This window comes from Nerophis lumbriciformis, linkage group LG03 (genome assembly GCF_033978685.3).
Source record: "Nerophis lumbriciformis linkage group LG03, RoL_Nlum_v2.1, whole genome shotgun sequence".
NCBI classification, from domain to species: domain Eukaryota; kingdom Metazoa; phylum Chordata; class Actinopteri; order Syngnathiformes; family Syngnathidae; genus Nerophis; species Nerophis lumbriciformis.
In genome coordinates this window covers 72,300,814-72,327,500 of record NC_084550.2, presented here as the reverse complement: position 1 = coordinate 72,327,500, position 26,687 = coordinate 72,300,814, and the positions used below count along the sequence as shown (strand labels likewise).

General features: G+C 40.3%; 1 protein-coding gene across 1 annotated transcript; it reads left to right on the top strand.

The window, feature by feature from the left end:
• The first annotated feature begins 1,019 nt into the window (after positions 1-1,019).
• Positions 1,020-25,332, top strand: LOC133590533 (uncharacterized). The gene is made up of 3 exons (XM_061943145.2): positions 1,020-1,498; positions 13,905-14,093; positions 22,841-25,332. Exons 1-3 carry the CDS (start codon positions 1,312-1,314, stop codon positions 24,943-24,945), a joined length of 2,481 nt encoding a protein of 826 aa, XP_061799129.1. The 5' UTR covers positions 1,020-1,311; the 3' UTR covers positions 24,946-25,332.
• The last annotated feature ends 1,355 nt before the right edge of the window (positions 25,333-26,687 follow it).

Below are 26,687 nucleotides of genomic sequence, written 5' to 3'. Positions count from 1 at the left end.
CATTTGCTAACCGTGTTACAAAAAAGATCAGTTATAATAATACATCATGTTGGATATAGAGAACATACAAACACTTTATTTATTGAGTCAAAAATATTAAAGTTCGCAATTTTGAATATATATATATATATATATATATAAGACTTCCACAATATGGACTCATTTAGCCTTTTCAAATCAAGAACACACTTCTTCCAGAATGCTTATTCACTTTCATTTCACCTATTTCTAGTTTCTTATCTAAACTGACATGTTCTGTTTTATATTGTTCAATGTTGTAATGTTTGTATCGTCTCTAGAAAGGCACCTTGTAAATAACATTGATTATTATTATTCGTATTATTATTAAACAGAGGATTTGGTCCTTTCACATCATCTACAACCTTTTTTTCTTCCTGAGAACTTTTTTTAAAACTAAATGGCGGCGATGTACTCATTTTTTGTCATGTTTATTTTCATAGCTTCTTTCAAGCCAAACAAAGGAAATACGAATATTTTGCCAGAGCACATTTGTATCACTACTAGAGGTATTTTGTCAAAAATTAAGGATTTAGTGTTTTATTAATATGACCAGCAACATTTCAATGGTACTATATGTAGGACTTTACAATACTGTACTGCCATCTACTGGTGACTTTTGGCTACCACACGATAAATTGACGTGTAGGCTAGAGGCAGTAGCTTAGTTTCACTTTCACTTTGCCTTTTACCTCATTTTTCATTATCACCAGAATAAAACACAGGACCAAAATGTATTCTTTTATTGGTGAATAATACACCAATATATACATAATTTTAGTTAGTGAAACAATTACAACAAAATAATACAATTAATCACTTTATTACAAACAACAGTTTTAACAAAGTCAATAATGCAAAATAAATGTAGAAAATCAAAAAGTGATCACGCTCCTGATTTACTACAAAGCTTTGAGTCTTCTGCGCATGACACATCTCGCGAGAGCAGAGCAGTCATAGACGAGAGCAGAACCGTCTTGTAACGTCAAGCGTGCCAACTGTCGTGAAAGCACATTGACGCAGAAAGAAGCCAGAAGGACGCTAATAAGTCAGTCTTATTATTTGTTCTTTAGTTTGAAATATTTACGTCGTATAAAATACATCTTTGAGTCTTTATTCAAGGATAGAAGCGTCTCGGTGTGCTAGAAGCACTTTGCTAGATCTCCTGCTATCTTTGCTTGTTAGTTAGCTTAGCTCGCTAGTTAGCTTAGCTTGTTAGCTGCTAAGAGAAGTTATCAACACATCGCTAAGTAGAGATCAAGTGTGAGAGTAAAGTGTTGTGATTGTGTGAAAATGTCTACATTACACATGTTGAGAGCGTTGGTGGATCAGCGACTAACTGCTGCCGTTGAAGAAATATTTGTAGTGTTAGAAGGAACGATAGCAGAATACGAGGCGGAACTTTCTAGAACAAAGGAGCAGAACAAGCTACTAATGGACGCTGTTTACAAGAAACATCAAGTTGTGTTACAAAGAACAGGTTTGTTGACATCTTACTCTCACATCTTTACTAACTTTATATGTGATTATTAACACCTTTCTTCAATAGATGGTCAATCAGTGGCCTCGTGGTTAGAGCAGGGGTCACCAACCTTTTTGAAAGCAAGAGCTACTTCTTGGGTACTGATTAATGCGAAGGGCTACCAGTTTGATACACACTTCAATAAATTGCCAGAAATAGCCAATTTGCTCAATTTACCTTGAACTCTATGTTATTATTAATAATTAATGATATTTATCTTTGTGGAAACACTAATCATCTTAAATATATATAGAAGCAGATAAATATCAATATGCAACACTTTATTTTTATATTTTCTCTAAGTGCACATTTTTCAAAATGAACATTTTTAAATGATCACTTCTAAGACAGTCTTTTGAAATGACAATATCCCATTTTAAGTAGCGAGCCACTAACATTGTTTAACAAATTATAACATTACTTTGCACCATGTTTGTACAAATAATAACTCATGTAAAATACAAAAGTCAACTCTCAAATGTTTAAATAAATCATGTCACACTTTGAACTGGACACCAAATCTGTTATCTGTTTCTTTGTCAGTTAGTGGGAAGCCTGGCATTGCATGCTGTCAACTAGTGTGTTTGCTGTTAACTAGTGTGTTTGCTGTTAACTAGTGTGTTTGCTGTTAACTAGTGTGTTTGCTGTTAACTAGTGTGTTGTACTCTGGTGTGTAACTTGACACTGCAACTCTGAGTGAGTCTTGCAGATGTGCATCAGTCAGGCGTGTTCTGTGTTTGTTCTTGATGAAGTTCATGTCAGAAAAGGCTGATTCACAAAGATAAGATTTGTCCTCATTGTTTGCGGAACCTTCTTAATCTTTTGGACATATTTTCACAGCCATCTGGCCTTACACTTAATTATGATAACAGTAAAATGTTAAGGATCGGAAATCTAAAGGGAACGTCCTTTCGAATGGAATGCAAAGTGCCTGTTTTGTGGACATACGGTCCAGTTAACATACTTGGTGTGGTTGTCCCAGAGAATCTGGAAGATCTAGGCTCAGTAAATTATGATAATCAACTAAGAAAGCTGGACAAAATTATGCAATTATGGAAAGGGAAATCCTTAACCTTGTATGGTAAAATATCTATTGTCAACTTGTTAATTATTCCTCAATTTATTTATTTGTTTTTGTCATTACCAGCTCCATCACAAAACTTTTTAAAGATTTATGAGCAGAGGGTCTTCGATTTTGTCTGGGACAGCAAACCAGAAAATATTAAAAGAAAGGTTTTGTACAATGAGTATGAATATGAAACTTCTCAACCTTGAAGCTGTGTGTCTGTCTTTAAAAGCATCAATTGTTCCAAATATGTATTTAAACACTGAGTGGTACACAAGTGTCCTGTTGGACAAAAAACATGTACTGTATCAAAAGAAATGGTATCCTTTTTTACAAATGATCCCCTCCCATTTTTCTTATGTAGAGAGTCTGCTGGGAAACATGGCGTGTTCATAAAGGAAACAATCCACTCATGGTGGTGTTTTCAATTGTATGTGCCAGAAAAAAGAGACGATATTTTGCAGCAGATAATATGGATGAACTCTAATATTGTAATAGATGGAAAGCCTTTCTTTTGGAAAAATATGTTTGAAAGAGGAATGATTTTTGTCAATGATATTATCAATGAGAATGGTAAGATGATGAAGTATGATGAATTTAGAACTTTGTATGGTGATGCTTGCTCAAGCTTTTCATTTCATCAACTAACTGGAGTCATTGGGAAAATATGGAAACAAATAATTAATTATGGAACTACTAAATTATTAGTTTGTAAACCTCTAATAAGAAATTCCAGTTGGCAAAAAGGAACTAAAATAAATAGAAAAATATATAATTTCTATTTAATAAAGAAATCTTTGAAGGCTGGCCCATACAACACATATGGAAAATGGGAGGATTTTTTTGACTGCCCGTTGCCGTGGGATGCCATATTCAAATTAATCTACAAAACTACTATCGATGTGCAAAATCGTTATTTTCAAATTAAAATTATTTATAACTTCTTACAGATGGGGAAAATGTTAAAATTATGGAATATGACAGAATCAGATGACTGCCGATTTTGTTGTCAGGAGTCTGAATCCACCCTGCATTTGTTTTGGTATTGTCATATTGTGTCTTCGTTTTGGGTGGAAGTTGAAAAAATGTGTTGAAGGATTGCTTTGTTTATGAAACTTGATGTGGTTTCTGTTATTTTAGGAGAGTTCATTGACAATCATGATTTAGTCAATTTAATTATAGTACTCGGTAAAAGGTTTATTTTTAAGGCCAACAACAGATATTCACTTAGTATTACTTTCTTTAAAACATTTATTCAGTATTTTTTAACTTTATAAAGTTACATGGTTGAAAATGATAATGATGCCAAAAAACAAACAAAAGATGGGAAGTCCTCAAAGGCTTATTTTGAAAGTATAATTATGTTTATAGATGATATGCTATCTGTTGTTGTGTTCCCTAATTTGAGTGACCTGGACATAATCTGGATTGTACAGAAATGCTTATTTTGAAAATGTAATTTTGTTTATAAATTATATGCAATCTGTTGTGTTCCCTAATTTTCTTCTGTGTACATGAATGAAGGTGTGTGTTGCTGAGTCCCACTTAAATATTATCTGGACTGAACCTGCTTTTAAAAAACCTTTAAACAAATCTAATTTCATTGACAACCTGGTTTGGTGAAGATATGGTCCTTTTTTAGAAAATAAAATAAGATAAATACATTTAAAAAGAAATCTTGGATAAAAAAGAAAGTAAAACAATATAAAAATAATTACATAAAAATAGTAATGAATGAAAATGTTAGTGGACCAGCAGCACATACAATCATGTGTGCTTCAGGGACTGTGTCCCTTGCAGATGTGTTGTCTATGTTGTGGGAACCAGAATATTGGTAGCAGAAAGAAATAACCCCTTTTGTGTGAGTAGGTGTGGATGAGTGTGAATGGGGGGGAGGTTGTTTGGGTTGATGCACTGATGGAAAGTGTATCTTGTGTTTTTTCTATGTTGATTTAAAAAAAATAAGATAAGATTTTTAGAACAGGCCAGTGGGCGACTCATCTGGTCCTTACGGGCACCGCATTGGTGACCCCTGGGTTAGAGTGTCCGCCCTGAGATGGGTAGGTTGTGAGTTCAAACCCCAGATGAGTCATACCAAAGACTATAAAAATGTGAGCCATTACCTCCCTGCTTGGCACTCAGCATTAAGGGTTGGAATTGGGGGTTAAATCACCAAAAATGATTCCCGGGCGCAGCCACCGCTGCTGCTCACTGCTCCCCTCACCTCCCAGTGGATGATCAAGGGTGATGGGTCAAATGCAGAGAATCATTTTGCCACACCTAGTGTGTGTGTGACAATCATTGGTACTTTAAGTTGAACTTAATAGGAAGATGGTTTGTCTTGTGGGGATGATGCAATGCTTTCATTTACATTCTTCATGAAAACGAGACAGTTTGAGGTTGATGTTCCTCTCAGTTTGTAACAATGTGTGATTGATTGTTTGAAGGAGTTATGAGAAGTTTGCATAGGAAAGGCTACACTTTCATCACGGTACACATTCACTGCTCAGTGTTTCCCCCAGAAAATGTGTTAGTTAAGGTGGTGGGAGGGGGCGTCGCCCGGGATAGGCGGCCGGACGGGGAAGGGGGTGGGTGGGAGTAAGGAACAGTGTAACTCGGCCTGTCGCCACCGTCACGTCTCCACCTCATCGCTGCCACCACAGCCTGGGGGGGGCAATAGACTACAGACTCTGATTACATTGAACACATTGTTTATTAAAAAATAACCAAATAACAATATCTTATAATAAATAAAAATATTAGAGAAATAAAGAAGCCTACAATTTTTGGTTGTGTTTTCCGCTCCATTGGCAGAATGGCGATATATGATATATATCTCCATATTTTTCCGTAAAGTACAAACAAAACACAAAACAGTCCTAGTTACCTGAGATACTAAGTATGTTATTATTATGACTTAGTAAGTCAATATTTTGACTTAGTAATTTGAGGTTAGTTTGTCTAAATTGTCAGACGATGTCTTCTCTGATGTCTCCATCATGTCCAGAAGTCTCTTCTTTATCTGGACGTCATCTTCTACTGCATTCAGCAACTTTGTCTCCATTGGAAGTTTTCCTTTTAGTCTGTCCTGCTTGTGGCTGTTGAGTTTTGCCTAGTGAAAAAAAAAAAAAAAATATTAGGATTTTTACAAAATGACATTCAACAATCATGAATACATTATTATTATTATATTTACCAGCTTCTCAGGCAAATCATATAGTAGATGTAGATGCCCATATCGGCTGTTCAGATTTACTTTACAAAAGAGAAGTGTAGGATACTTCTCTTGTTGCCTTATTTGTATTTGATTTTATTAAATGTATTCACATTATCATTTGGTGCAGCTGGGCCCCGGAGCAGGAGGGGCTAGAAAGAGAAAACAAAGAAGACAGAAGGGGAAATTGTGGGGACAAGAGGGGGATTAGACAGAGAGACAAAAACAACAACAGCAAACACAACAACGTGATAGCAAATAAGCAGTTAGCGAAAATAAAAAATAATACAGAAATGACAATGAACATTTTTACACTACAAATGGAGCAATACAAATACCAATAGAAATAGTGCTATTGATAATGAACAATACCAATAATTTACCTTTATTATCAACAATACAGTTGTTCAAATGCAACAATACATATACGTAATGATAACTTGAGATACGAAAGAATGCAGAAAAATGGAGCGGGAGAAAGAGAAGCAACCTATATTAACCTTGTAGATTGTTATAGTAACAATAGGTTAAGCTTTGTCAGTGTGCCATGTGTTACCCAGTTTAACCTAGGGCAACAACGTTAATATATGTTTGATGAAACGTGATTATGTGCATGAGTGTACATATGCATATGTACTTGTATATGTACAGTATGTGTATATGTGTTTGTACAGTGAGTGTATATGTACAGTATGTGTATATGTATGTTTGTACAGTGAGTGTATATGTACAGTATGTGTATATTATGTATGTTTGTATAATGAATGTGCGTGTGGATGCACGAACTTTGAGTATGTAAAAATGTACTGTATTTGTGTATGTATGTGGGAGCGTAGGTACCTATGTATGTATGTGAGTATATGTGAATTTGTATGTACAATATATTCGACTCCCAGTGTGCGTGGGAGCCAGAGTACGGCCCCAGCGTCCCCGAGAGCCCAACCCACAAACAGTAGGTGTGGTGCCCAGGGAACCAGGGACATCCGCCAAGCCGGCTAGCGACAGAAACCCCAGAGCCCGGCCCACCGCGCCGCCCACAAGGGTCAGCAGCAGGCCGCAGACAGACGCACCCGGCAGAGGACAAGGCACGAGAAAAGCAGGGGACAGCCAGACCCCACACGGGCAGAAAGGCGGGACGCCCCGCCCGGGGGGCCCAGAGACTCCCCGCAACCGGACGGGAAGACCTCCCCCGCCTTACCGGCAACCGGGCCCCCAAGAGCCCACCCCTCACCCCCGGAGAGCGCGGCGAGGCCAACCCCCGGCCACCCCACCCAAATCGGCCGCCACGGGAACCACCCACCCCACCCGCAGGGACCCCAACGATGGAGATGGAACAACCAGCAACCGCCCCGCCGAGTCCCCCCCCCTGAGGGAAGGGAAAATAAAAAAATAATATTAATACAATATATTAAAAAATAAATAAATTAATTAATTAATTAATTTAAAAAAAGAATTAAAAGAAAATCACAGAAATGCTGACACACAAGGTCACTACCCCAGCAACTGGCCGACTCAAAGCACTTCGGAATACCTTGCAGCACCAAGCTACCACAATAGACGCAGGGACTAGACCCAGCAGGCCCCAACCAAGACAAGCACCTGGAAGGGATGGACGGTGTGACCCAGGAGCTCCAGACACGCAGTCCGGATGCAGTAGCCTGAGGCGCCGACCCCCGCCTGACAGGGCAGGCCCAAAGCGTACCCCCATAAATATACATACATATCCATATACATACACATACACATATACATGTTCACATACACAAAAATACACATATATACATACACATACACATATATATATATATATATATATATATATATATATATATATATATATATATACACACACATACACACACGTACACATACATTTACACAGTTCGTCATCCCCGACAACCACAACGCGTGCGCGTTTCCACCAATCACAACATCAGCCACCCCCCTGCACCAGACCCATCAGCCACGGGCGCCCACACCACAAACAAACGGCAGCAATACCCCCAGACAGCCAACACTACCCAATCAAATCGAAGCGATCAAAAAAACTGCGACCGGCAGCCACACGCCAACAGGATCATGGAGACCAGCCAGCGTCAGTCAGCCCAAACGCCAACATGCAAACAAGAGACACCAACACCCCCCCCACCAAAATACTCCACCGCCCCAACCCAAACCCGCACAAACACACCACCACCCAAACAACCGAGACACAGCATCCAGACCAGACATGGGGGGCCGCGCCGCCACCACATCAAGTCACCAACAGAGACCCCACAGCGCAAGGTCGGGCCACACGGGCACGAACCCCACCCAACAGAAAGTGAGACCCGCGCGACGCCACACACAAATAAATAATAAGATTTTTTTTTTTAAAATACAAAAAAAATATAATACAAAAAAAATGAAATAAAATAAGTAAATAATAAAAATAAATAATAAATAAATTAAAAATAATAATAATAAAAATAATAAATGAATAAAAGCCTGGCAGGCCACCAGACTGCAGTCCGCGCCAACCGACGAGGCAATGAGGGGTGCGCCGAACCCCAACCCCCCCATGCATGTGTATAAGGCCCCCAGAGTGTCTACTATGTAGTTAAAATTAGGAGGTCAGCCGTTACAGCCGACCTCCAGTCCCTATTGATGTTTGTACTGTAGCGTGAGTGAGATATGTATGCTTGTGGGAACTAATAATGTGATTAAAATTGGGGGACATCAAGGTCATGGTGGGTCCCAACCAAGCCGAGCTCCCCAAATCCTAAGTGTCTAATATGCAGCTAAGATTGAGGGATGGATGAGCAGGGGACAAGACAGGAGGACTGGAGCCCCATAGGAGGCATTCTCATCCCCCCGCCATGCCTCCCCGCAGGACAACCCCCAAAGTCTTATATATGTGTGACTGTGTGTGCTATAAGTAGGAGGAGTAGAAGGCCCGGACATCCCCCCCAGTCCATGTGGCCGACAACCAGGAACTACGGCCAGGAGGCCGTAGTCCCCCCCCCACGGCCCGTGACCCACACCAGACCACTTTAACGTGAAGCCACGCGAGTCCACCCCCCGCCAAACAAAGTCAACCCCCGCCCGCCCCAACCCAACCCTGCAGAGCCCATACCAGCAATCAAACGCAGAAAAACTGCACAGCCCCCATGCCCAATACAAACACCGCATCCCGGCCATCCACACAGCGACGTGCCCATACAAGTCCCGGCCAGGGTGCAGAAGCCAATGCATCCTGTCCGCACGTCAGCCCCCAAACCAGCCGGCAAGCCAACGCCAGCCAGCCCCCACAACACCACAAGCGCACAGATACCAGCCACAGTCCCCCAACCACTCCAACCCAACAGAGCGATGCCAACCGCTGGTAGCACCACAGCAACCATCACCACCACCGCCCGTCCGCAGTACAAACACCCACGGTTGCCGAAACCGAAACAAAAAAGCGATCGACCCCGTAAACCACAACAACGCACACCCCCAGCTACCACCGAGGCCGCCAACCCACCTACCCCAACTCATCCACAGGCAGGCCAATCGAGCCACCGGACATCCACACCCATACACACACCTACACACACATATACACATCCACATACATACACACATACATATATGTATACATATACATACACATACAGTATACACATGCATGCATATACATATATACACACACACACACACACATACATACACATTAATACAACCACACACATATACATATGCACACATATACACATACATACACAAAAAAAAAAAAGAAAAAATAAACCCTTTAAATAAAATAAATAAAAATAAACAAGAGGCCTAGGCCTAGTCACCAACAGTGCCCAGCGCCACCAAACCCCGCAGCCCTTCCCGCACGTCCAGGCCCCTCCGCCCACCACCCACCAGGCATCCCATCCGGCAAAAAGCCATAAGGGCCCAGCCCTGCGCCCACAGCCGGCATGCCACGGCACCTCAGCAGACCCGGTGCTGCGATCAGCAATGCACACCGGGGCAGCGACACATACGTACATATGTACCTACCGTATTTTCCGCACCATAAGGCGCCCTGGGTTAAAAGCCGCGCCTTCAATGAACGGCATATTTCAAAACTTTGTCCACCTATAAGCCGCCCGGTGTTGTAAGCCGCATCTAACTGCGCTAAAGGAATGTCAAAAAAACAGTCAGATAGGTCAGTCAAACTTTAATAATATATTAAAAACCAGCGTTCTAACAACTCTGTTCACTCCCAAAATGTACGCAAATGTGCAATCACAAACATACGTATATCAACATGGACAGAGCTGCGTGAAAAAAGCCACCCGGCCTCTTCGCGTAAACTTAAACTTACCTTAACCACTCGCTCATCTTTTCTTCATTTTTGTGGTTTCCCAGTCAACACTTTGTTGAGTTTTGTTAACTTTAAGCTCCAAAACGATGCTTAAAATTAGCTCTACTTCTCTGTCAGTGATACTCAAAACCGGTTTTCCCGGTTGTTCGATAAGAAAAGAACCGAGTCCTCGGACTCGAATCCCTTTTTGAGAACCGGTATCTGTTATCGAGACTACGATAGTAAAGAAAAAAAGTTGGTTCTTTATTCGAATCCCGTCCCGACCAGAAATGCTCCGTGGAACATCACAATAAATGACGTCACGTAGCTCAGTCATTAGGCGCAGATAGCGAAAGCAGGAAAACAATGGAGCGGAAAAAGCGCTCCAAGGTGTAATAAAGTTCAAAACAAAAAGGTATAATCCAATGAATAACTTTACTGAGAGATTTGAGCAGGGTACAAACACATGACCAACACTTTTACGACCAACCGGAAACATAGCAACCAGGCTAGCAACGCACCTCCTTTATGGCAGCTGTCGCAACGTTCTTAAAGCAACCGCAGCACATACATATATATACCGTATTTTCCGCATCATAAGGCGCCCTGGGTTAAAAGCCGCGCCTTCAATGAACGGCATATTTCAAAACTTTGTCCACCAATAAGCCGCCCCGTGTTGTAAGCCGCATCTAACTGCGCTAAAGGAATGTCAAAAAAACAGTCAGATAGGTCAGTCAAACTTTAATAATATATTAAAAACCAGCGTTCTAACAACTCTGTTCACTCCCAAAATGTACGCAAATGTGCAATCACAAACATACGTATATCAACATGGACAGAGCTGCGTGAAAAAAGCCACCCGGCCTCTTCGCGTAAACTTAAACTTACCTTAACCACTCGCTCATCTTTTCTTCATCCATCCCTTCGAGTTAGCTTTTATGATGACGCCGGCTGGAAAGGTCTCTTTTGGCAAGGTCTTCCTTTTGAATATCACCATGGGTGGAAGTTAGCATGGCAAGCTAGAACCACAGTGAAGGATGACTTCTCATTCCCTGTGGTGCGAATATTCACCGTACGTGCTCCCGTTCCACAGTGCGGTTCACAGGAATATCAGTTGCTGTGAAATACGGTAGTAATCCGTGTGCGGATGGAGAGATCGCGTCTTTTCATGAACCGGATCCTTGTCGCTTAGTAGGAGCCATTTTGTGGTCTTTACAGATGTAAACAGGAAATGAAACGTACGGTGATATCCGCGCGTTTTTTCTTCTTCTTCCGGGAGCGGGTGGTTGCTTACAGTAGAAGAAGAAGCGCTTCCTGTTCTATGGGGGCGGGTGCTTACCTTGGCGGTTGCTTGCGTAGAAGAAGAAGCGCTTCCTGTTCTACCGGGAAAAAAGATGGCGGCTGTTTACCTAAGTTGCGAGATCGAAACTTTATGAAAATGAATCTTAATATTTATACATATGTAAAGCGCACCGGGTTAAAAGCCGCACTGTCAGCTTTTGAGTAAATTTGTGGTTTTTAGGTGCGGCTAATGGTGCGGAAAATACGGTATACAACCTATCTCCCTTTTTTAACTTTTGTTTTTCTTTCCTTGTAAACAAAACAAAATCACACTGTATATGTGTTGTCTGTCTAATTATAAATAATGCAGACGAGGCGTGTTGGCTGAGTTCTTGACGTTTACTTTCACAGCGTGCTCATAACCTCATTCTTAACTGCCGGGTGGTGACATGCAACAACACTTTTCGGGGCTACCGCGCATGCTCGTCACTCCCGTTGCATGCTGGGTAGTGTAGTTGTTATTTTCCCTAGCTCATAATCATAATAAACATCTTTTCCCCTATAAAGAAATAATGTTAACTCAATAAAGTGTATTTCTTTTTTTAGCTTTAACTTTTCATTTTTTAGCATTGTAACCACATTTGCAAACAACTTTTCTCTTCATAGAATTTTCTTTCAATAAAGAAATAAAGTGCAAAAATGTCAAAGCATCATAACAAACAGTTATGTCAAATAGCAGCAGAAGTGCACTTTTTGGAGAGCTGTATTATTTTCAGTTTTGTGCCCAAGGGACTGATTTTATTTAACACTATATTATTATTTATACACCTATAGTGATCACAGAGACAGGTTGTTTTTGTGTTACTGTATATACGTATTTGTTTTTCTGAAAAATCCCACTTAATATACTTTGGGTAACAACAGTCAATATTTATTTATTTTATTTTATTTTTTTAGGGGGGTAACAGTCAATATTTATTTATTTATTTATTAGCTTTTATTTGTTTCTTATATAATAAACGTGAGCTTTTGTTAAACCAAATATTGTGTTTTTTTTTCCATATACAACAACCTAGTTGGGAAAGGGCATGTTCACCACTGTGTTACATGGCCTTTCCTTTTAACAACACTCAGTAAATGTTTGGGAACTGAGGAGACACATTTTTTAAGCTTCTCAGGTGGAATTCTTTCCCATTCTTGCTTGATGTACAGCTTAAGTTGTTCAACAGTCCGGGGGTCTCCGTTGTGCTATTTTAGGCTTCATAATGCGCCACACATTTTTAATGGGAGACAAGTCTGGACTACAGGCAGGCCAGTCTAGTACCCGCACGCTTTTACTATGAAGCCACGTTGATGTAACACGTTGCTTGGCAATGTCTTGCTGAAATAAGCAGGGGCGTCCATGGTAACGTTGCTTGGATGGCAACATATGTTGCTCCAAAACCTGTATGTACCTTTCAGCATTAATGGCGCCTTCACAGATGTGTAAGTTACCCATGTCTTGGGCACTAATACACCCCCTTACCATCACAGATGCTGGCTTTTCAACTTTGCGCCTATAACAATTCGGATGGTTCTTTTCCTCTTTGGTCCGGAGGACACGACGTCCACAGTTTCCAAAAACAATTTGAAATGTGGACTTGTCATACCACAGAACACTTTTCCACTTTGTATCAGTCCATCTTAGATGAGCTCAGGCCCAGCGAAGCCGACGGTGTTTCTGGGTGTTGTTGATAAACGGTTTTCGCCTTGCATAGGAGAGTTTTAACTTGCACTTACAGATGTAGCGACCAACTGTAGTTACTGACAGTGGGTTTCTGAAGTGTTCCTGAGCCCATGTGGTGATATCCTTTACACACTGATGTCACTTGTTGATGCAGTACAGCCTGAGGGATCGAAGATCACGGGCTTACCTGCTTACGTGCAGTGATTTCTCCAGATTCTCTGAACCCTTTGATGATATTACGGACGGTAGATGGTGAAATCCCTAAATTCCTTGCAATAACTGGTTGAGAAAGGTTTTTCTTAAACTGTTCAACAATTTGCTCACGCATGTGTTGACAAAGTGGTGACCCTCGCCCCATCGTTGTTTGTGAATGACTGAGCATTTCATTGAATCTACTTTTATACCCAATCATGGCACCCACCTGTTCTCAATTTGCCTGTTCACCTGTGGGATGTTCCAAATAAGTGTTTAATGAGCATTCCTCAACTTTATCAGTATTTATTGCCACTTTTCCCAACTTCTTTGTCACGTGTTGCTGGCATCAAATTCTAAAGTTAATGATTATTTGCAAAAAAAAAAAAGTTTATCAGTTCGAACATCAAATATGTTGTTTTTGTAGCATATTCAACTGAATATGGGTTGAAAATGATTTGGAAATCATTGTATTCCGTTTATATTTACATCTAACACAATTTCCCAACTCATATGGAAACGGGGTTTGTATTTCTATTCTCTCTTTATCTTATTTACTTATTTACCCAACAGACGTCCAGCAGCCCCCTCACATGAAAGAGGAAGATGAGGATACACACAGGAAAGAGGAAGAGGAGGGAGAGTGTGTTGTAGGGCAGGAGGAGGATGATGTCAGCAAGTTTCCACTGACTGTTGTCTCTGTGAAGACTGAAGAGCATGAAGACAAAGCACCTGAGTCCTCACAGCTTCATCACAGTCCAAGTAAGCACATATCATTTTATTCTCAGGGCATTCAATCCATCACAACTGGACTGTTCACTTTGTTTTAGAAGACTCATCCAAGTAGGCTTCATCACTTCATGCTCATACACTTCAAGTCTTAAATCTAATCATTGGAATTTAGAGGGGAACTGCACTTTTTGGGGGAATTTTTCTATCATTCACAATCATTATAAAATACATGATGGTGGATATATATTGTTTTAAAATCACATTCTAACTCATAAATGTAAATAAAAGTCCACTTGCAAAGGAGCCAATGGGAGGTCCTCTATAACCATCCAAAAAGTGCCAACAATACTCCATTTGCATTTTGTGGCTTGAATAGCAAGCAAGTATTAGTGATATTGTTATTATAAGTGCTAACGCAGACAAACTATTTATAGCTTGTGTGTCTATGTTGACATCAGCGGCTGGTGAGCCCCTTCCTCACCTCGGTGCTGGTGAAAGATTATTCCAGATCATGAATCGTGCCTCTCACCTGGATAGTAGAAGGATGAGGACGTACTCTGACAAGTTGGTAACATTTGACAGCTATTTAGACCCAGCGAACAACACAAAAAGACGTTTAGGTTCTCCCCCCTTTTCCGTGCGACAATTATGAATCATTCTTCATCTAAACGGGAATATAACTACATCTTATCAGTCTGAATCATAGTGACAGCAGACCTTGTACAGTAAGTGCTGTTCTATTATGTTTGTTGGCTCTCATGAAGTCTGCAGTATGTAATATTCAGAGATGTTGTTAAAAAAAAGCGAACCTCGTGTTGCGTTTTTGAAATGAATGCGCTAATGAACAATCCAGCACCCCCCGCAACCCATAAAGGGACAAGCGGTAGAAAATGGATGGATGGATGGATGAGCAAAAATAGGTACATATTACATCTTTTAAAATACAGCTGTTACTAAATGACATATATACCTACTGCATGTACATAAAACCTTAATGGAGGGGTTTGGTTGTTTTTAAGTTCTTTATAAGCAGAATATTGTAAGCAGACTTTAATTCACATTTATTTACTATTTAGAATGCATAAAACATATATATATATATATACATATATATATATAATATAAAACATTATATATATATATATATATATATATATATATACTCCCGAACCCCAACCCCCCCATGCATGTGTACAAGGCCCCCAGAGTGTCTACTGTGTAGTTAAAATTAGGAGGTCAGCCGTTCCAGCCGAACTCTAGTCTCTATTGATGTGTGTACTGTAGCATGAGTGAGATATGTATGCTTGTGGGAACTAATAATGCCATTAAAATTGGGGGACATCAAGGTCATGGTGGGTCCCAAACAAGCCGAGCCCCCCAAATTCTAAGTGTCTAATATGCAGCTAAGATTGAGGGATGGACGAGCAGGGGACAAGACAGGAGGACTGGAGCCCCATAGGAGGCATCCTCATTCCCCCGCCATGCCTCCCCGCAGGACAATACCCCAAAATCGTATTTATGTGTGAGTGTGTGTGCTATAAGTAGGAGGAGTAGAGGGCTCAGACATACCCCCCCACAGCCCACGACCCACAGGCGCACCAGACCACTTTAACATGACGCCACGCGAGTCCACCCCCTGCTAAACAAAGCCAGCCCCCGCCCGCCCCAACCCAACTCTGCAGAGTCCATACCAGCAACCGAACGCCGAAAAACTCCACAGCCCCCATGCCCATTGCAATCACCGCATCCCGGCCATCCACACAGCAATGTGCCCATACGAGCCCCGGCCAGGGGACAGAGCCCCTCAACGGGGGAAGAAGCCAATGCATCCCATCCGCATGTCAATACCCAAAACAGCCGGCAAGCCAACGTCAGCCAGCCCCCACAAGCGTACAGACACCAATCACAGTCCCCCAACCACTCCAACCCAACACAGCAATGCCAACCGCTGGTAGCACCACAGCAACCATCACCACTACCGCCCGTTCGCAGTACAAACACCCGCGGTTGCCGAAACCGAAACAAAAAAGTGACCGACCCTGTAAACCACAACAACGCACACGCTCATCTACCACCGAGGCCGCCAACCCACTGACCCCAACTCATTCACAGCCAGACCAATCGAGCCACCAGACATCCACCTCGGCCAACCCAACACCCCAACGCACCGTGCCACAGCCCCATACAGCCACAGAGAGCGCCGAGGAATGCAGCCGAGAGGCGAGCGGTACGCTGCCGCCCCGGTCTGGGGAAGAACGACCTGCAACCCAGCGCGCAGTAGACCCATCACCGTTCAGACGTTAATAATACAGCCACGGCGTGGCTTCCAGATCACGGTAAAGTTGACCGTTGATAAAAAGTTTATCCACCGCGATGACAGCACAGCATCCTTCCATGATAAACTTCTTACAAAGTGGGAACAGATGGCGGCGCCTGTGGAGGATTTCCTTTAGGAACTGATCGTTGATGCTGAACTTGGATCCTTTCAGCTCTCGGCCCTGGCTCCTCACCTGCTCCTTCTGCTTGAAGTCTTCCAATTTCAGTCAGCCATTTTCAATATTCCGCTCCCAATACTTTTGGCTATTTTTGGAGAGTAACATCACAATAGGAACTAGGGTAGTCCCGATACCAATAATTTGGTACCAGTACCGGTACCAAAATGTATATCGATACCTTTTGGTACCGAAAATGTTAATATTCGCTGTATTTTAACAGAAACATGTACAATACAATAAACATATGTTTCCTATTGCACTCCAAAAAAAGATTTTAGAATGTTAAAATTCAAAATAAAATGTATCAAACACATTGGGCTTTTCTTGTTACACTCAAAGAACAATGTTCAATTTTCCATATTACATGTAGTCTGCCATAACCAAGGATTAGGTTGGAATACAATAAACATCTTTATTGACATTATATTAAATGCTTCAGGATTCATGGTTGGCTAGCTTGCCTAAAACCTCTGTTAAAAGTCTTTACAAAATACTTCTCTACAGTTTGTTTTATTATTAATCCCACTGTGAATATTAAACTACCACAATTAGTTTGTCCGGTATCATAGCTACATGTATGATGTTTGCATTGAAAAAAAAGGTGTGAAAATCAGTTTAGTATTTAGAAAATGATATGATGGATGAAATGCACCAACACTTCATTGCGCCTGTCAGCAAGTGGAGATGTTGACCTGTTCAAGATGGCGGCCCCACAGCTTGTCAGTGCCAATAGGCAGTAGCGCTCTATTCATTAATGATGTCTAGGATTAAAGGCTTGTGCAGTGTGCAGCAGTTAAAAGACGGAGAAGGGAAAATAAGTTACCTATATAAGCAAAACCGGAAGAATAACTTTCAAAATAAGAGTTGTGTAAAAGACTAAACACATCTTAAGCCATCGCAGGCCACACTAAATGACTTGGCTGGCCACATTTGGCCCGCTGGCCTTGGGTTAGAACTTAGTCCCATCTTGTTTTGCTACTTTACAACTTGAGCTAAATTAGCGCTTATCATCACTTCCTGTCTCCTCAATGTGTAGCTTTAGCATGCTTAGCTGTTCCTTCTTGTACTAATCTGTGCATTTGCAAAGTTTGAAACTTGTTTCTAAACTTCTAAAATGACATTTCTTCAAGTCAAGGCAGCTCAGAAAGAGTAAATTAAATACAAAGTTAAGCTCAAAATGACTGATATTTTGTTTTGATAGTTACAATTTGACAAAAAGTAAGTAAGGACAAAACATTGCTTTTAATGTCATCCAGTATTAGTTTTTACAGTGTAAGTACATGAATATATATAATATATATATATATGTAATTTAATGTCACCCAGTATTAGTTTTTACAGTGTAAGTACATGAATATATTATATATATATATATATATATATATATATATATATATATACACAGTGTTTCCCTCAGGACAGGCATCTATTTGTGGTGGTGTGGTCGGGGGCAGCGGCGGCAGCGGCGATGACCAAGAAGAACGCAGAGTTGGAATATAATTACATCACTTTATGTACATATTTATATACAGATTTGAACAATTAGTTATTCACTGAAATATATTTATTAATTATGGTTCTTACAAAAAATATATCTTATAAAATATAAAAGCTAAAATGTCTCTTAAAGCTCTGCCCCTTTAATTAGTGCATACATCATCTGTGTGAAGGAGTGAACATCCAACATTAGAATGTATTACTAACGAGTAGAAGCGCTCTATGTACAGTGCCGTCTAACCTTAAGTGGCAGCAGCTCAACACATGCAGGGTTCAACGTTAAGGTTTTTTTCTACTTGCCCGACTTCTCAAATCTACTTGCCCCAATATTTTTACTTGTCTTGCCTAGGATTTTTTCTGGCTGCGTAGTGCTCATGGCTTATATCTTACTAAAATCCTTCCCGTTGACTATTTACAACACTACAAAGTATTTATTATTATTATTATTATCTATAATTACATTTAAATGGCATTGCATACATGTAAAATGAAATGCTATTTCACATTATTTGACCAGTAGCAGCTACACTCATCTGAACAGGTCAGCCACCTGTTTAAAGCCCGATCACAGTTGAAATCTTGAAATGAAGGGCCTTTAATGGCCAAAACATTAACCTGGACAACATTTTAACAGCTGGTTGGCTCAGATGTTATTCTTTTCATTGCATTCACATGTTGCAGTGGACAGTGGACAATTTAGCTTCAGTATTAATGTAGTATCTGAAGCACCGTCTCCACGTGTGTTTATTGACAACAGGGTTATAACCTGGACATGTTAGCTTAGGGCTTCACGGTGGCAGAGGGGTTAGTGTATCTGCCTCACAATACGAAGGTCCTGAGTAGTCTTGGGTTCAATCCCGGGCTCGGGATCTTTCTGTGTGGAGTTTGCATGTCCTCCCCGTGACTGCGTGGGTTCCCTCCGGGTACTCCGGCTTCCTCCCACTTCCAAAGACATGCACCTGGGAATAAGTTGATTGGCAACACTAAATTGGCCCTAGTGTGTGGATGTGAGTGTGAATGTTGTCTGTCTATCTGTGTTGGCCCTGCGATGAGGTGGCGACTTGTCCAGGGTGTACCCCGCCTTCCGCCCGATTGTAGCTGAGATAGGCTCCAGCGCCCCCCGCGACCCCAAAGGGAATAAGCGGTAGAAAATGGATGGATGGATGTTAGCTCGTTGGTATGGTAACAGGTAGTGATGGGTTGATGAGGCTTCATGAAGCGTTTTTGACACATTGCAAAACTGTATTGATACTGTGTCGATACTGTGTCACTAAATACTGACATCTGCTGGACATTAAAAATCCCTACATGCAACCTATGGACCGACTCAACTGACACTGATTTGATGACCTAGTATATACAATAATATAAACCAAGTCATTGTATTTCATTTAGGATTATTTCATAACTTCATTTAAATACAAATATATTTTTTTAATCTTTTTTAGATACAGTCAATAAATAATGTGAACATGTATCATAACATGGAAATCTAAGAGAACGTGTTGTGAATGAGGATGCTTGTGGACCTGGAATTTTTTTTTTTTTTTTTTATATATACACATTTTTATTACAAAAAAACCCCGTTTTTCCAACTTATTCAATTTTAGACGCTTTCTCTTCTTAGTTATTTCTCCGGCTGTAGAAAAGACCCGCTCACAGGGCACAGAGGCGTCAGTGAGACACAGTTGGCGTATCGGTCACGTGACCAAAACAGCTCATGATCGGTCACGTGACTTTCTAAAAGCAGTACGTGCACCGACACAGGGTTTTGCTTTATGAGCTCGACGCATGCGCCGAAGCATCGGTGTTGCCGGACCCATCACCATTAACACGTGACTGTTACTACGTGCGTCTGCCCCGGCCACCACACTGTCAGTGAAACGCTCGGTGAAATGGCGGATTAACGTTAAATATATGACGAGCCGCGAGTGATGCAGCTATAACCTATCTACCTATAACCTATATTATCCTCGTATTTTCATCCCGTCCGTCCGTCCCTCTTCTTCTTCTTCTTCTTCTTCTTCTTCTGGCCCACCAGAAGATTTTGGCGGAGTTACAATGCATAGTAGGCTACCGCCACCTACTGCACCGGAGTTGTAACTACAAGCTCCATTCACAGACAGAGTCTCATTGCTTTTATGAGCGGTCGAGCGAGTAGAAAGCCGAAAAATCAATTTGTGGCGGACGTAATTCTTTCGTGGCGGGCCGTCACAAATAAATGAATGTGTGGGAAACACTGTATATATATGTATATATATATATATATATATATATATATATATATATATATATATATATATATAATTGAATGTCATACAGTATTAGTTTTTACAGTGTAAGTACATGAATATATATATATAATTTAATGTCATCCAGTATTAGTTTTTACAGTGTAAGTACATGAATATATATATATATATATATGTATATATATATATATATATATTAGAGATGTCGATAAATGCTTTAAAATGTAATATCGGAAAATATCGGTATCGCTTTTTTTATTATCGGTATCGCTTTTTTATGTTTATTAAATCAACATAAAAAACACAAGATACACTTACAATTAGTGCACCAACCTAAAAAACCTCCCTCCCCCATTTCTTTCTGTTATTAATATTCTAGTTCCTACATTATACATCAATATATATCAATACAGTCTGCAAGGGATACAGTCCGTATGCACACATGATTGTGCGTGCTGCTGGTCCACAAATGAATCCCGCATAACAAACACCTCCCACCTCCCGTCCATATAACCCACCAATACAAATCAAACACCTGCACAACACACTCAATCCCACAGCCCAAAGTACCGTTCACCTCCCCAAAGTTCATACAGCACATATATTTCCCCAAAGTTACGTACGTGACATGCACATAGCGGCACGCACGTACGGGCAAGCGATCAAATGTTTGGAAGCCGCAGCTGCATGCGTACTCACAGCAGCACGTATTAGGGATGTCCCGATCCGATATTTGCGTATCGGCAAGGCATGGGAAAATGCCGATCCAGATCCAGTTTTAAAAAAAAAACTCCGGTCCGTGTTTTCCAACGCACCGATTTAAATAATACATTCCACTTTTCTGCTGCTCCCTAATTTCCGTTCCGCATTTTCCAGCGCACCTTCAACACATCCACAGGTCTGTGGATTCTCACTTATCTCCGTTGGGTGCCACGCGTCCACACCATCAAAATGCCGAAAACATTTCCAGATCAACACCGTATGAAAAAAATAGTGATTTTTTAGTTGTGATTTCCTTCTCTGCATGAAAGTTTAAAAGTAGCATATATTAATGCAGTATGAAGAAGAATGTTTTCATGTAGACACATAGAATCATCATACTGCTGTCATTATATGCATCAAGTGTTCATTCAAGGCTAAGGCAAAATATCCACATATATATGGTGTATGGTGACATGGACTAAACATATCCACATATATATGGTGTATGGTGACATGGACTAAACATATCCACATATATATGGTGTATGGTGACATAGACTAAACATATCCACATATATATGGTGTATGGTGACATAGACTAAACATATCCACATATATATGGTGTATGGTGACATAGACTAAACATATCCACATATATATGGTGTATGGTGACATGGCCTTAAAATATGGCAATATTAAACAAAGGCCATATCGCCCAGCCCTAGTTCAATGATGCCATTTTTGTTTGTCATGTATAATTTTGTCTATTTTGTGTTTATCCTTGAATAAACAGATCAGTTTCTTGTTACCAACCATTGTGTATTATTCAAACTCCCCTAATTCAGCTGGCTAGTTGTTATCAAGAGTACTAAAACCCTTTTCAACATGATTCTGACAACTAAGTAGGCTAAATAACTTTAAACTTTAATACATGCTCAGATAGGCCAGTATCGGTCAGTATCGGTATCGGATCGGAAGTGCAAAAACAATATCGGTATTGGATCGGAAGTGCAAAAACCTGGATCGGGACATCCCTAGCGCGTATCCAACTCAAAGTCCTCCTGGTAAGAGTCTCTGTTGTGCCAGTTCTCCACAGGCCAATGTGTATCCAACTCAAAGTCCTCCTGGTAAGAGTCTCTGTTGTCCCAGTTCTCCACAAGCCAATGGTAAAGCTTGACTGTCATCGTTCGGGAATGTAAACAATGAAACACCGGCTACGATGTAGCCGCTACGTGTTTGTGTTGCTGCAGCCGGCCGCTAACACACCGCTTCCCACCTACAGCTTTCTTCTTTGCTGTCTCCATTGTTCATTGAACAAATTGCAAAAGATTCACCAACACAGATGTCCAGAATACTGTGGAATTTTGCCATGAAAACAGACGACTTAATAGCTGGCCACCATGCTGTCCCAAAATGTCCTCTACAATTTGTGACGTCATCATACCGAGACGTTTTCAGCAGGATATTTCGCGGGAAATTTAAAATTGCACTTTATAAGTTAACCCGGCCGTATTGGCATGTGTTGCAATGTTAAGATTTCATCATTGATATATAAACTATCAGACTGCGTGGTCAGTAGTAGTGGCTTTCAGTAGGCCTTTAACTAATTAACTATTATTCAATCATCACCATATTTCATGTTTGTCCTGTTGTTGGTTAATAAAAGTCCACAACCATAAAAGACTTCCAGTAAGATGTGTAATAAGAGCTATAAATGATTTAGATATGATAGTTTTGATGCATATATTTGATTAGGCCAACCTCACATAATGTGGATGGTTGGCATAAGAGCGGCAAAGTAAAATACAGTAACACCTCATTTGTTCTGCAGACGTCCAGCGGGTGTCAGCAGAGAGTCAAGAAGAGATTCCCTCCAAGCAGCAGGAGTGGAGCTCCAGTGTGGGACAGAAGGAGCTGGAGCCCCCACACATTAAAGACGAAGAGGAGGAACTGTGGGAGCAGCTTCAAAAGCTGGTGGAGGCTAACGAAGAAGATGAAGCTCAGTCCTCACAGCTTCATCACAGTCAAAGTGAGGAGAACAGAGGGGCGGAGCTTGTAAGTCAACACATCACAGAAGCTGATGGAGAGCATTGTGAAGATATCCAGTCAGAACCAGACAGCATGGACCACATGATGTCACACTCTTCTGATCACAGTGACCACATCCAAAAACCTCTGGAGAGTAAAAATGACTCTAAAGGTGATACGAGACATCACACTAACAACAAACACTACATGACCACACACATGAGAATACATACTGGAGAGAAACCTTTTACTTGCTCTGTTTGTAAGAAGAGTTTTTCCAGAAAGAAACACATGATCACACACATGAGAAAACACACTGGAGAGAAACATGTTGCTTGTTCAGCTTCTGATCACAGTGACCACATCCAAAAACCTTTGGAGAGTAAAAATGACTCTAAAGGTGAAAAGAGACATCACACTAACAACAAACACTTTGACTGCTCTGAATGTGGGAAATCATTTAGACACAAGAATCATTTTACAGTACACATGAGAACACATACTGGAGAGAAACCTTTTACTTGCTCTGTTTGTAAGAAGAGTTTCTCCACAAAAGATTACATGACCACACACACGAGAATACATACTGGTGAGAAACCTTTTACTTGCTCTGTTTGTAAGAAGAGTTTCTGCAGAAAGCAACACATGATCACACACATGAGAACACACACTGGAGAGAAACATGTTGCTTGCTCAGCTTCTGATCACAGTGACCACATCCAAAAATCTTTGGAGAGTAAAAATGACTCTAAAGGTGATACGAGACATCACACTAACAACAAACACTTTGACTGCTCTGTATGTGGGAAATCATTTAGGCAGAAGAGTCATTGTACAGTACACATGAGAATGCATACTGGAGAGAAACCTTTTACTTGCTCTGTTTGTAAGAAGAGTTACTCCAGAAAGTGTGACATGACCACACACATGAGAACACACACTGGAGAGAAGACACCTTTTGCTCGCTCAGCTTCTGATCACAGTGCCCACATCCAAAAACCTTTGGAGAGTAAAAATGGCTCTAAAGGTGATACGAGACATCACACAAACAACAAACACTTTGACTGCTCTGTATGTGGGAAATCATTTAGACACAAGAATAATTTTACAGTACACATGAGAACACATACTGGAGAGAAACCTTTTACTTGCTCTGTTTGTAACAAGAGTTTCTCCACAAAACATTACGTGACCACACACATGAGAATACATACTGGAGAGAAACCGTTTAGTTGCTCTGTTTGTAAGAAGAGTTTCTTTACAAAGCTTAACATGACCACACACATGAGAACACACACTGGAGAGAAACATTTTACTTGCTCTGTTTGTAAGACGAGTTTCTTCACAAAGCTTCACATGACCAGACACATGAGAACACATACAGGTGAGAAGCCGTTTAGTTGCTCTGTTTGTAAGAAGAGTTTCTCCATAAAGCAACACATGATCACACACATGAGAACACACACTGGAGAGAAACCTTTTGCTTGCTCAGCTTGTGCTAAAAGATTTAACTCTAAGAGGGAAATGACCACACACATGATAACACACACTGGTAAGAAACCTTTTACTTGCTCTGTTTGTAAGAAGAGTTTCTCCAGAAATCAAAGCATGACCATACACATGAGAACACACACTGGAGAGAAACCTTTTGCTTGCTCAGCTTGTGCTAAAAGATTCAACACTAAGAAGAAACTTATAGTACACATGAGAACACACACAGGTGAGAAACCTTTTACTTGCTCTGTTTGTAAGAAGAGTTTATCCAGCAAGGCAAACCTGACCATACACATGAGAACACACACTGGAGAGAAACCGTTGAGTTGCACTGTGTGTGATAAAAGGTTCATGTATAAGCAGCAGGTCAGTAGACACAAGTGTGTAACAGTCATGGAAGCTGCAGGGATGTAAAAACACTTAAACAGTGATTGTGCTAAATGTAGTTTAAAAACACAGCATGTTTAATATGAATGTATATTTGATGTTGTATGTAGTGCTTCTCATCTTCTAGTCTTATTTGTTGTCCTGTAGTTACTTTTTAAGTTGTGTGCATGTATTGAATATTATATATGTAGCTACTATTTTATTTTATTTTCTCATCTTTGAAGAGGACATCTTATTATTATCATTTGCATTTTTTTCACACATTTTTTCCATTGCATTTTATTGATGTTATTATCCAATAAAAAGTCAGAATGAATAAAATGGTTAACAAAATGTGGACTCTGGTAGATTAGCAGCATTGTTACATCATGGATGTTAACTACTGCAAAACATCAACAAAGAAGAAAAATGCTGAAGTTAGCAACTCCACTCACGATGGCTCTAAAGTTCAGTGATGTGTTGCTAACGAGAGTGTGTGAGTTTTGTGTAAACACGTTGATACAGGTCTACATCTTCTTGGGGACTGGAACACAGATATGTCCTGAAAGGATGCACCCATTTTTAAAACCTTCACTAAGCTGTGCCACCAACATTGTCTCACTTAGCTCATTAAGCAAACTACCAGGGTGAGTGAGTCCTTTTAAACCTTCATAGACTTCCTTGTGACTTCTGACCAGTCTAAGATCACCACAAGTGGAACTACTGTATGCGGCTTAAGTGATCATTCCATCATTTTCTATACCCTTAAAGAACATAGAACTGAGGCTGACGGCCACAAAACAAGTGAAGCTACAATCCTTAAGACCTAGACTAGCAAGGCTTTCAATGACAAACTGGCACATTAAGACTCGCCTGGTACTTGCAAGTACACAGGTTTTTGGCTCAATTCCTAACCTCAGAAAAGTAGATAACTTCACAGTCAAAGTGGCTGACAATATTATAACAAACAAATATTAGATGACCTATCTTGGCTGCATCGTAGAGACTAATCTCTCCAGTGAAAAAATGACTACTAAGGTAGTCAAAGAATCAACCGACAAATTATGTTCTTACTAGTGTTGTCCCGATACCAATATTTTGGTACCGGGACCTGTACCTAAATGTATTTTGATACTTTTCTAAATAAAAGGGACCACAAAAAGTGCATTATTGGCTTTATTTTAACAAAAAATCTTAGGGTACATTCAACATATGTTTCTTATTGCAAGTTTGTCCTAAAATAAAATAGTGAACTTGTCTTTTAGTAGGAAGTAAACAAACAAAGGCTCCTAATTTAGTCTGCTGACATATGCAGTAACATATTGTGTCATTTATATTCTATTATTTTGTCTAAATTATTAAGGACAAGTGGTAGAAAATGGTTTATTAATCTACTTGTTCATTTACGGTTAATATCTGCTTATTTTCTGTTTTAACATGTTATATCTACACTTCTGTTAAAATGTAATAACCACTTATTCTTCTGTTGTTTGATACTTCACATTAGTTTTGGATGATACCACAAATTTGGGCATCAATCTGATACCAAGTAGTTACAGGAGCATACATTGGTCATATTTAAAGTCCTCATGTGTCCAGGGACATATTTACTGACTTTATAAACATAATCTATATTTTTTTTAAACGAAAAAAGATGTTGTGATGCCAAAAAATATTGATGTAATCATAGAAGTAGTACTTTTTACAGGCGGTATAGTACCGAATATGATGAATTAGTATTGCGATACTATACGAATGCTGGTATACCATACAACCCTAGTTCTTACATA

Excerpts from the sequence above, each read along its gene's own strand:
- LOC133590533 (XM_061943145.2), top strand. The coding sequence starts at position 1,312 with ATGTCTACATTACACATGTTGAGAGCGTTGGTGGATCAGCGACTAACT. Across the intron at positions 1,499-13,904 it reads AGTTGTGTTACAAAGAACAG|ACGTCCAGCAGCCCCCTCAC; the intron begins GTTTGTTGACAT and ends TTTACCCAACAG. Across the intron at positions 14,094-22,840 it reads ACAGCTTCATCACAGTCCAA|ACGTCCAGCGGGTGTCAGCA; the intron begins GTAAGCACATAT and ends TTTGTTCTGCAG.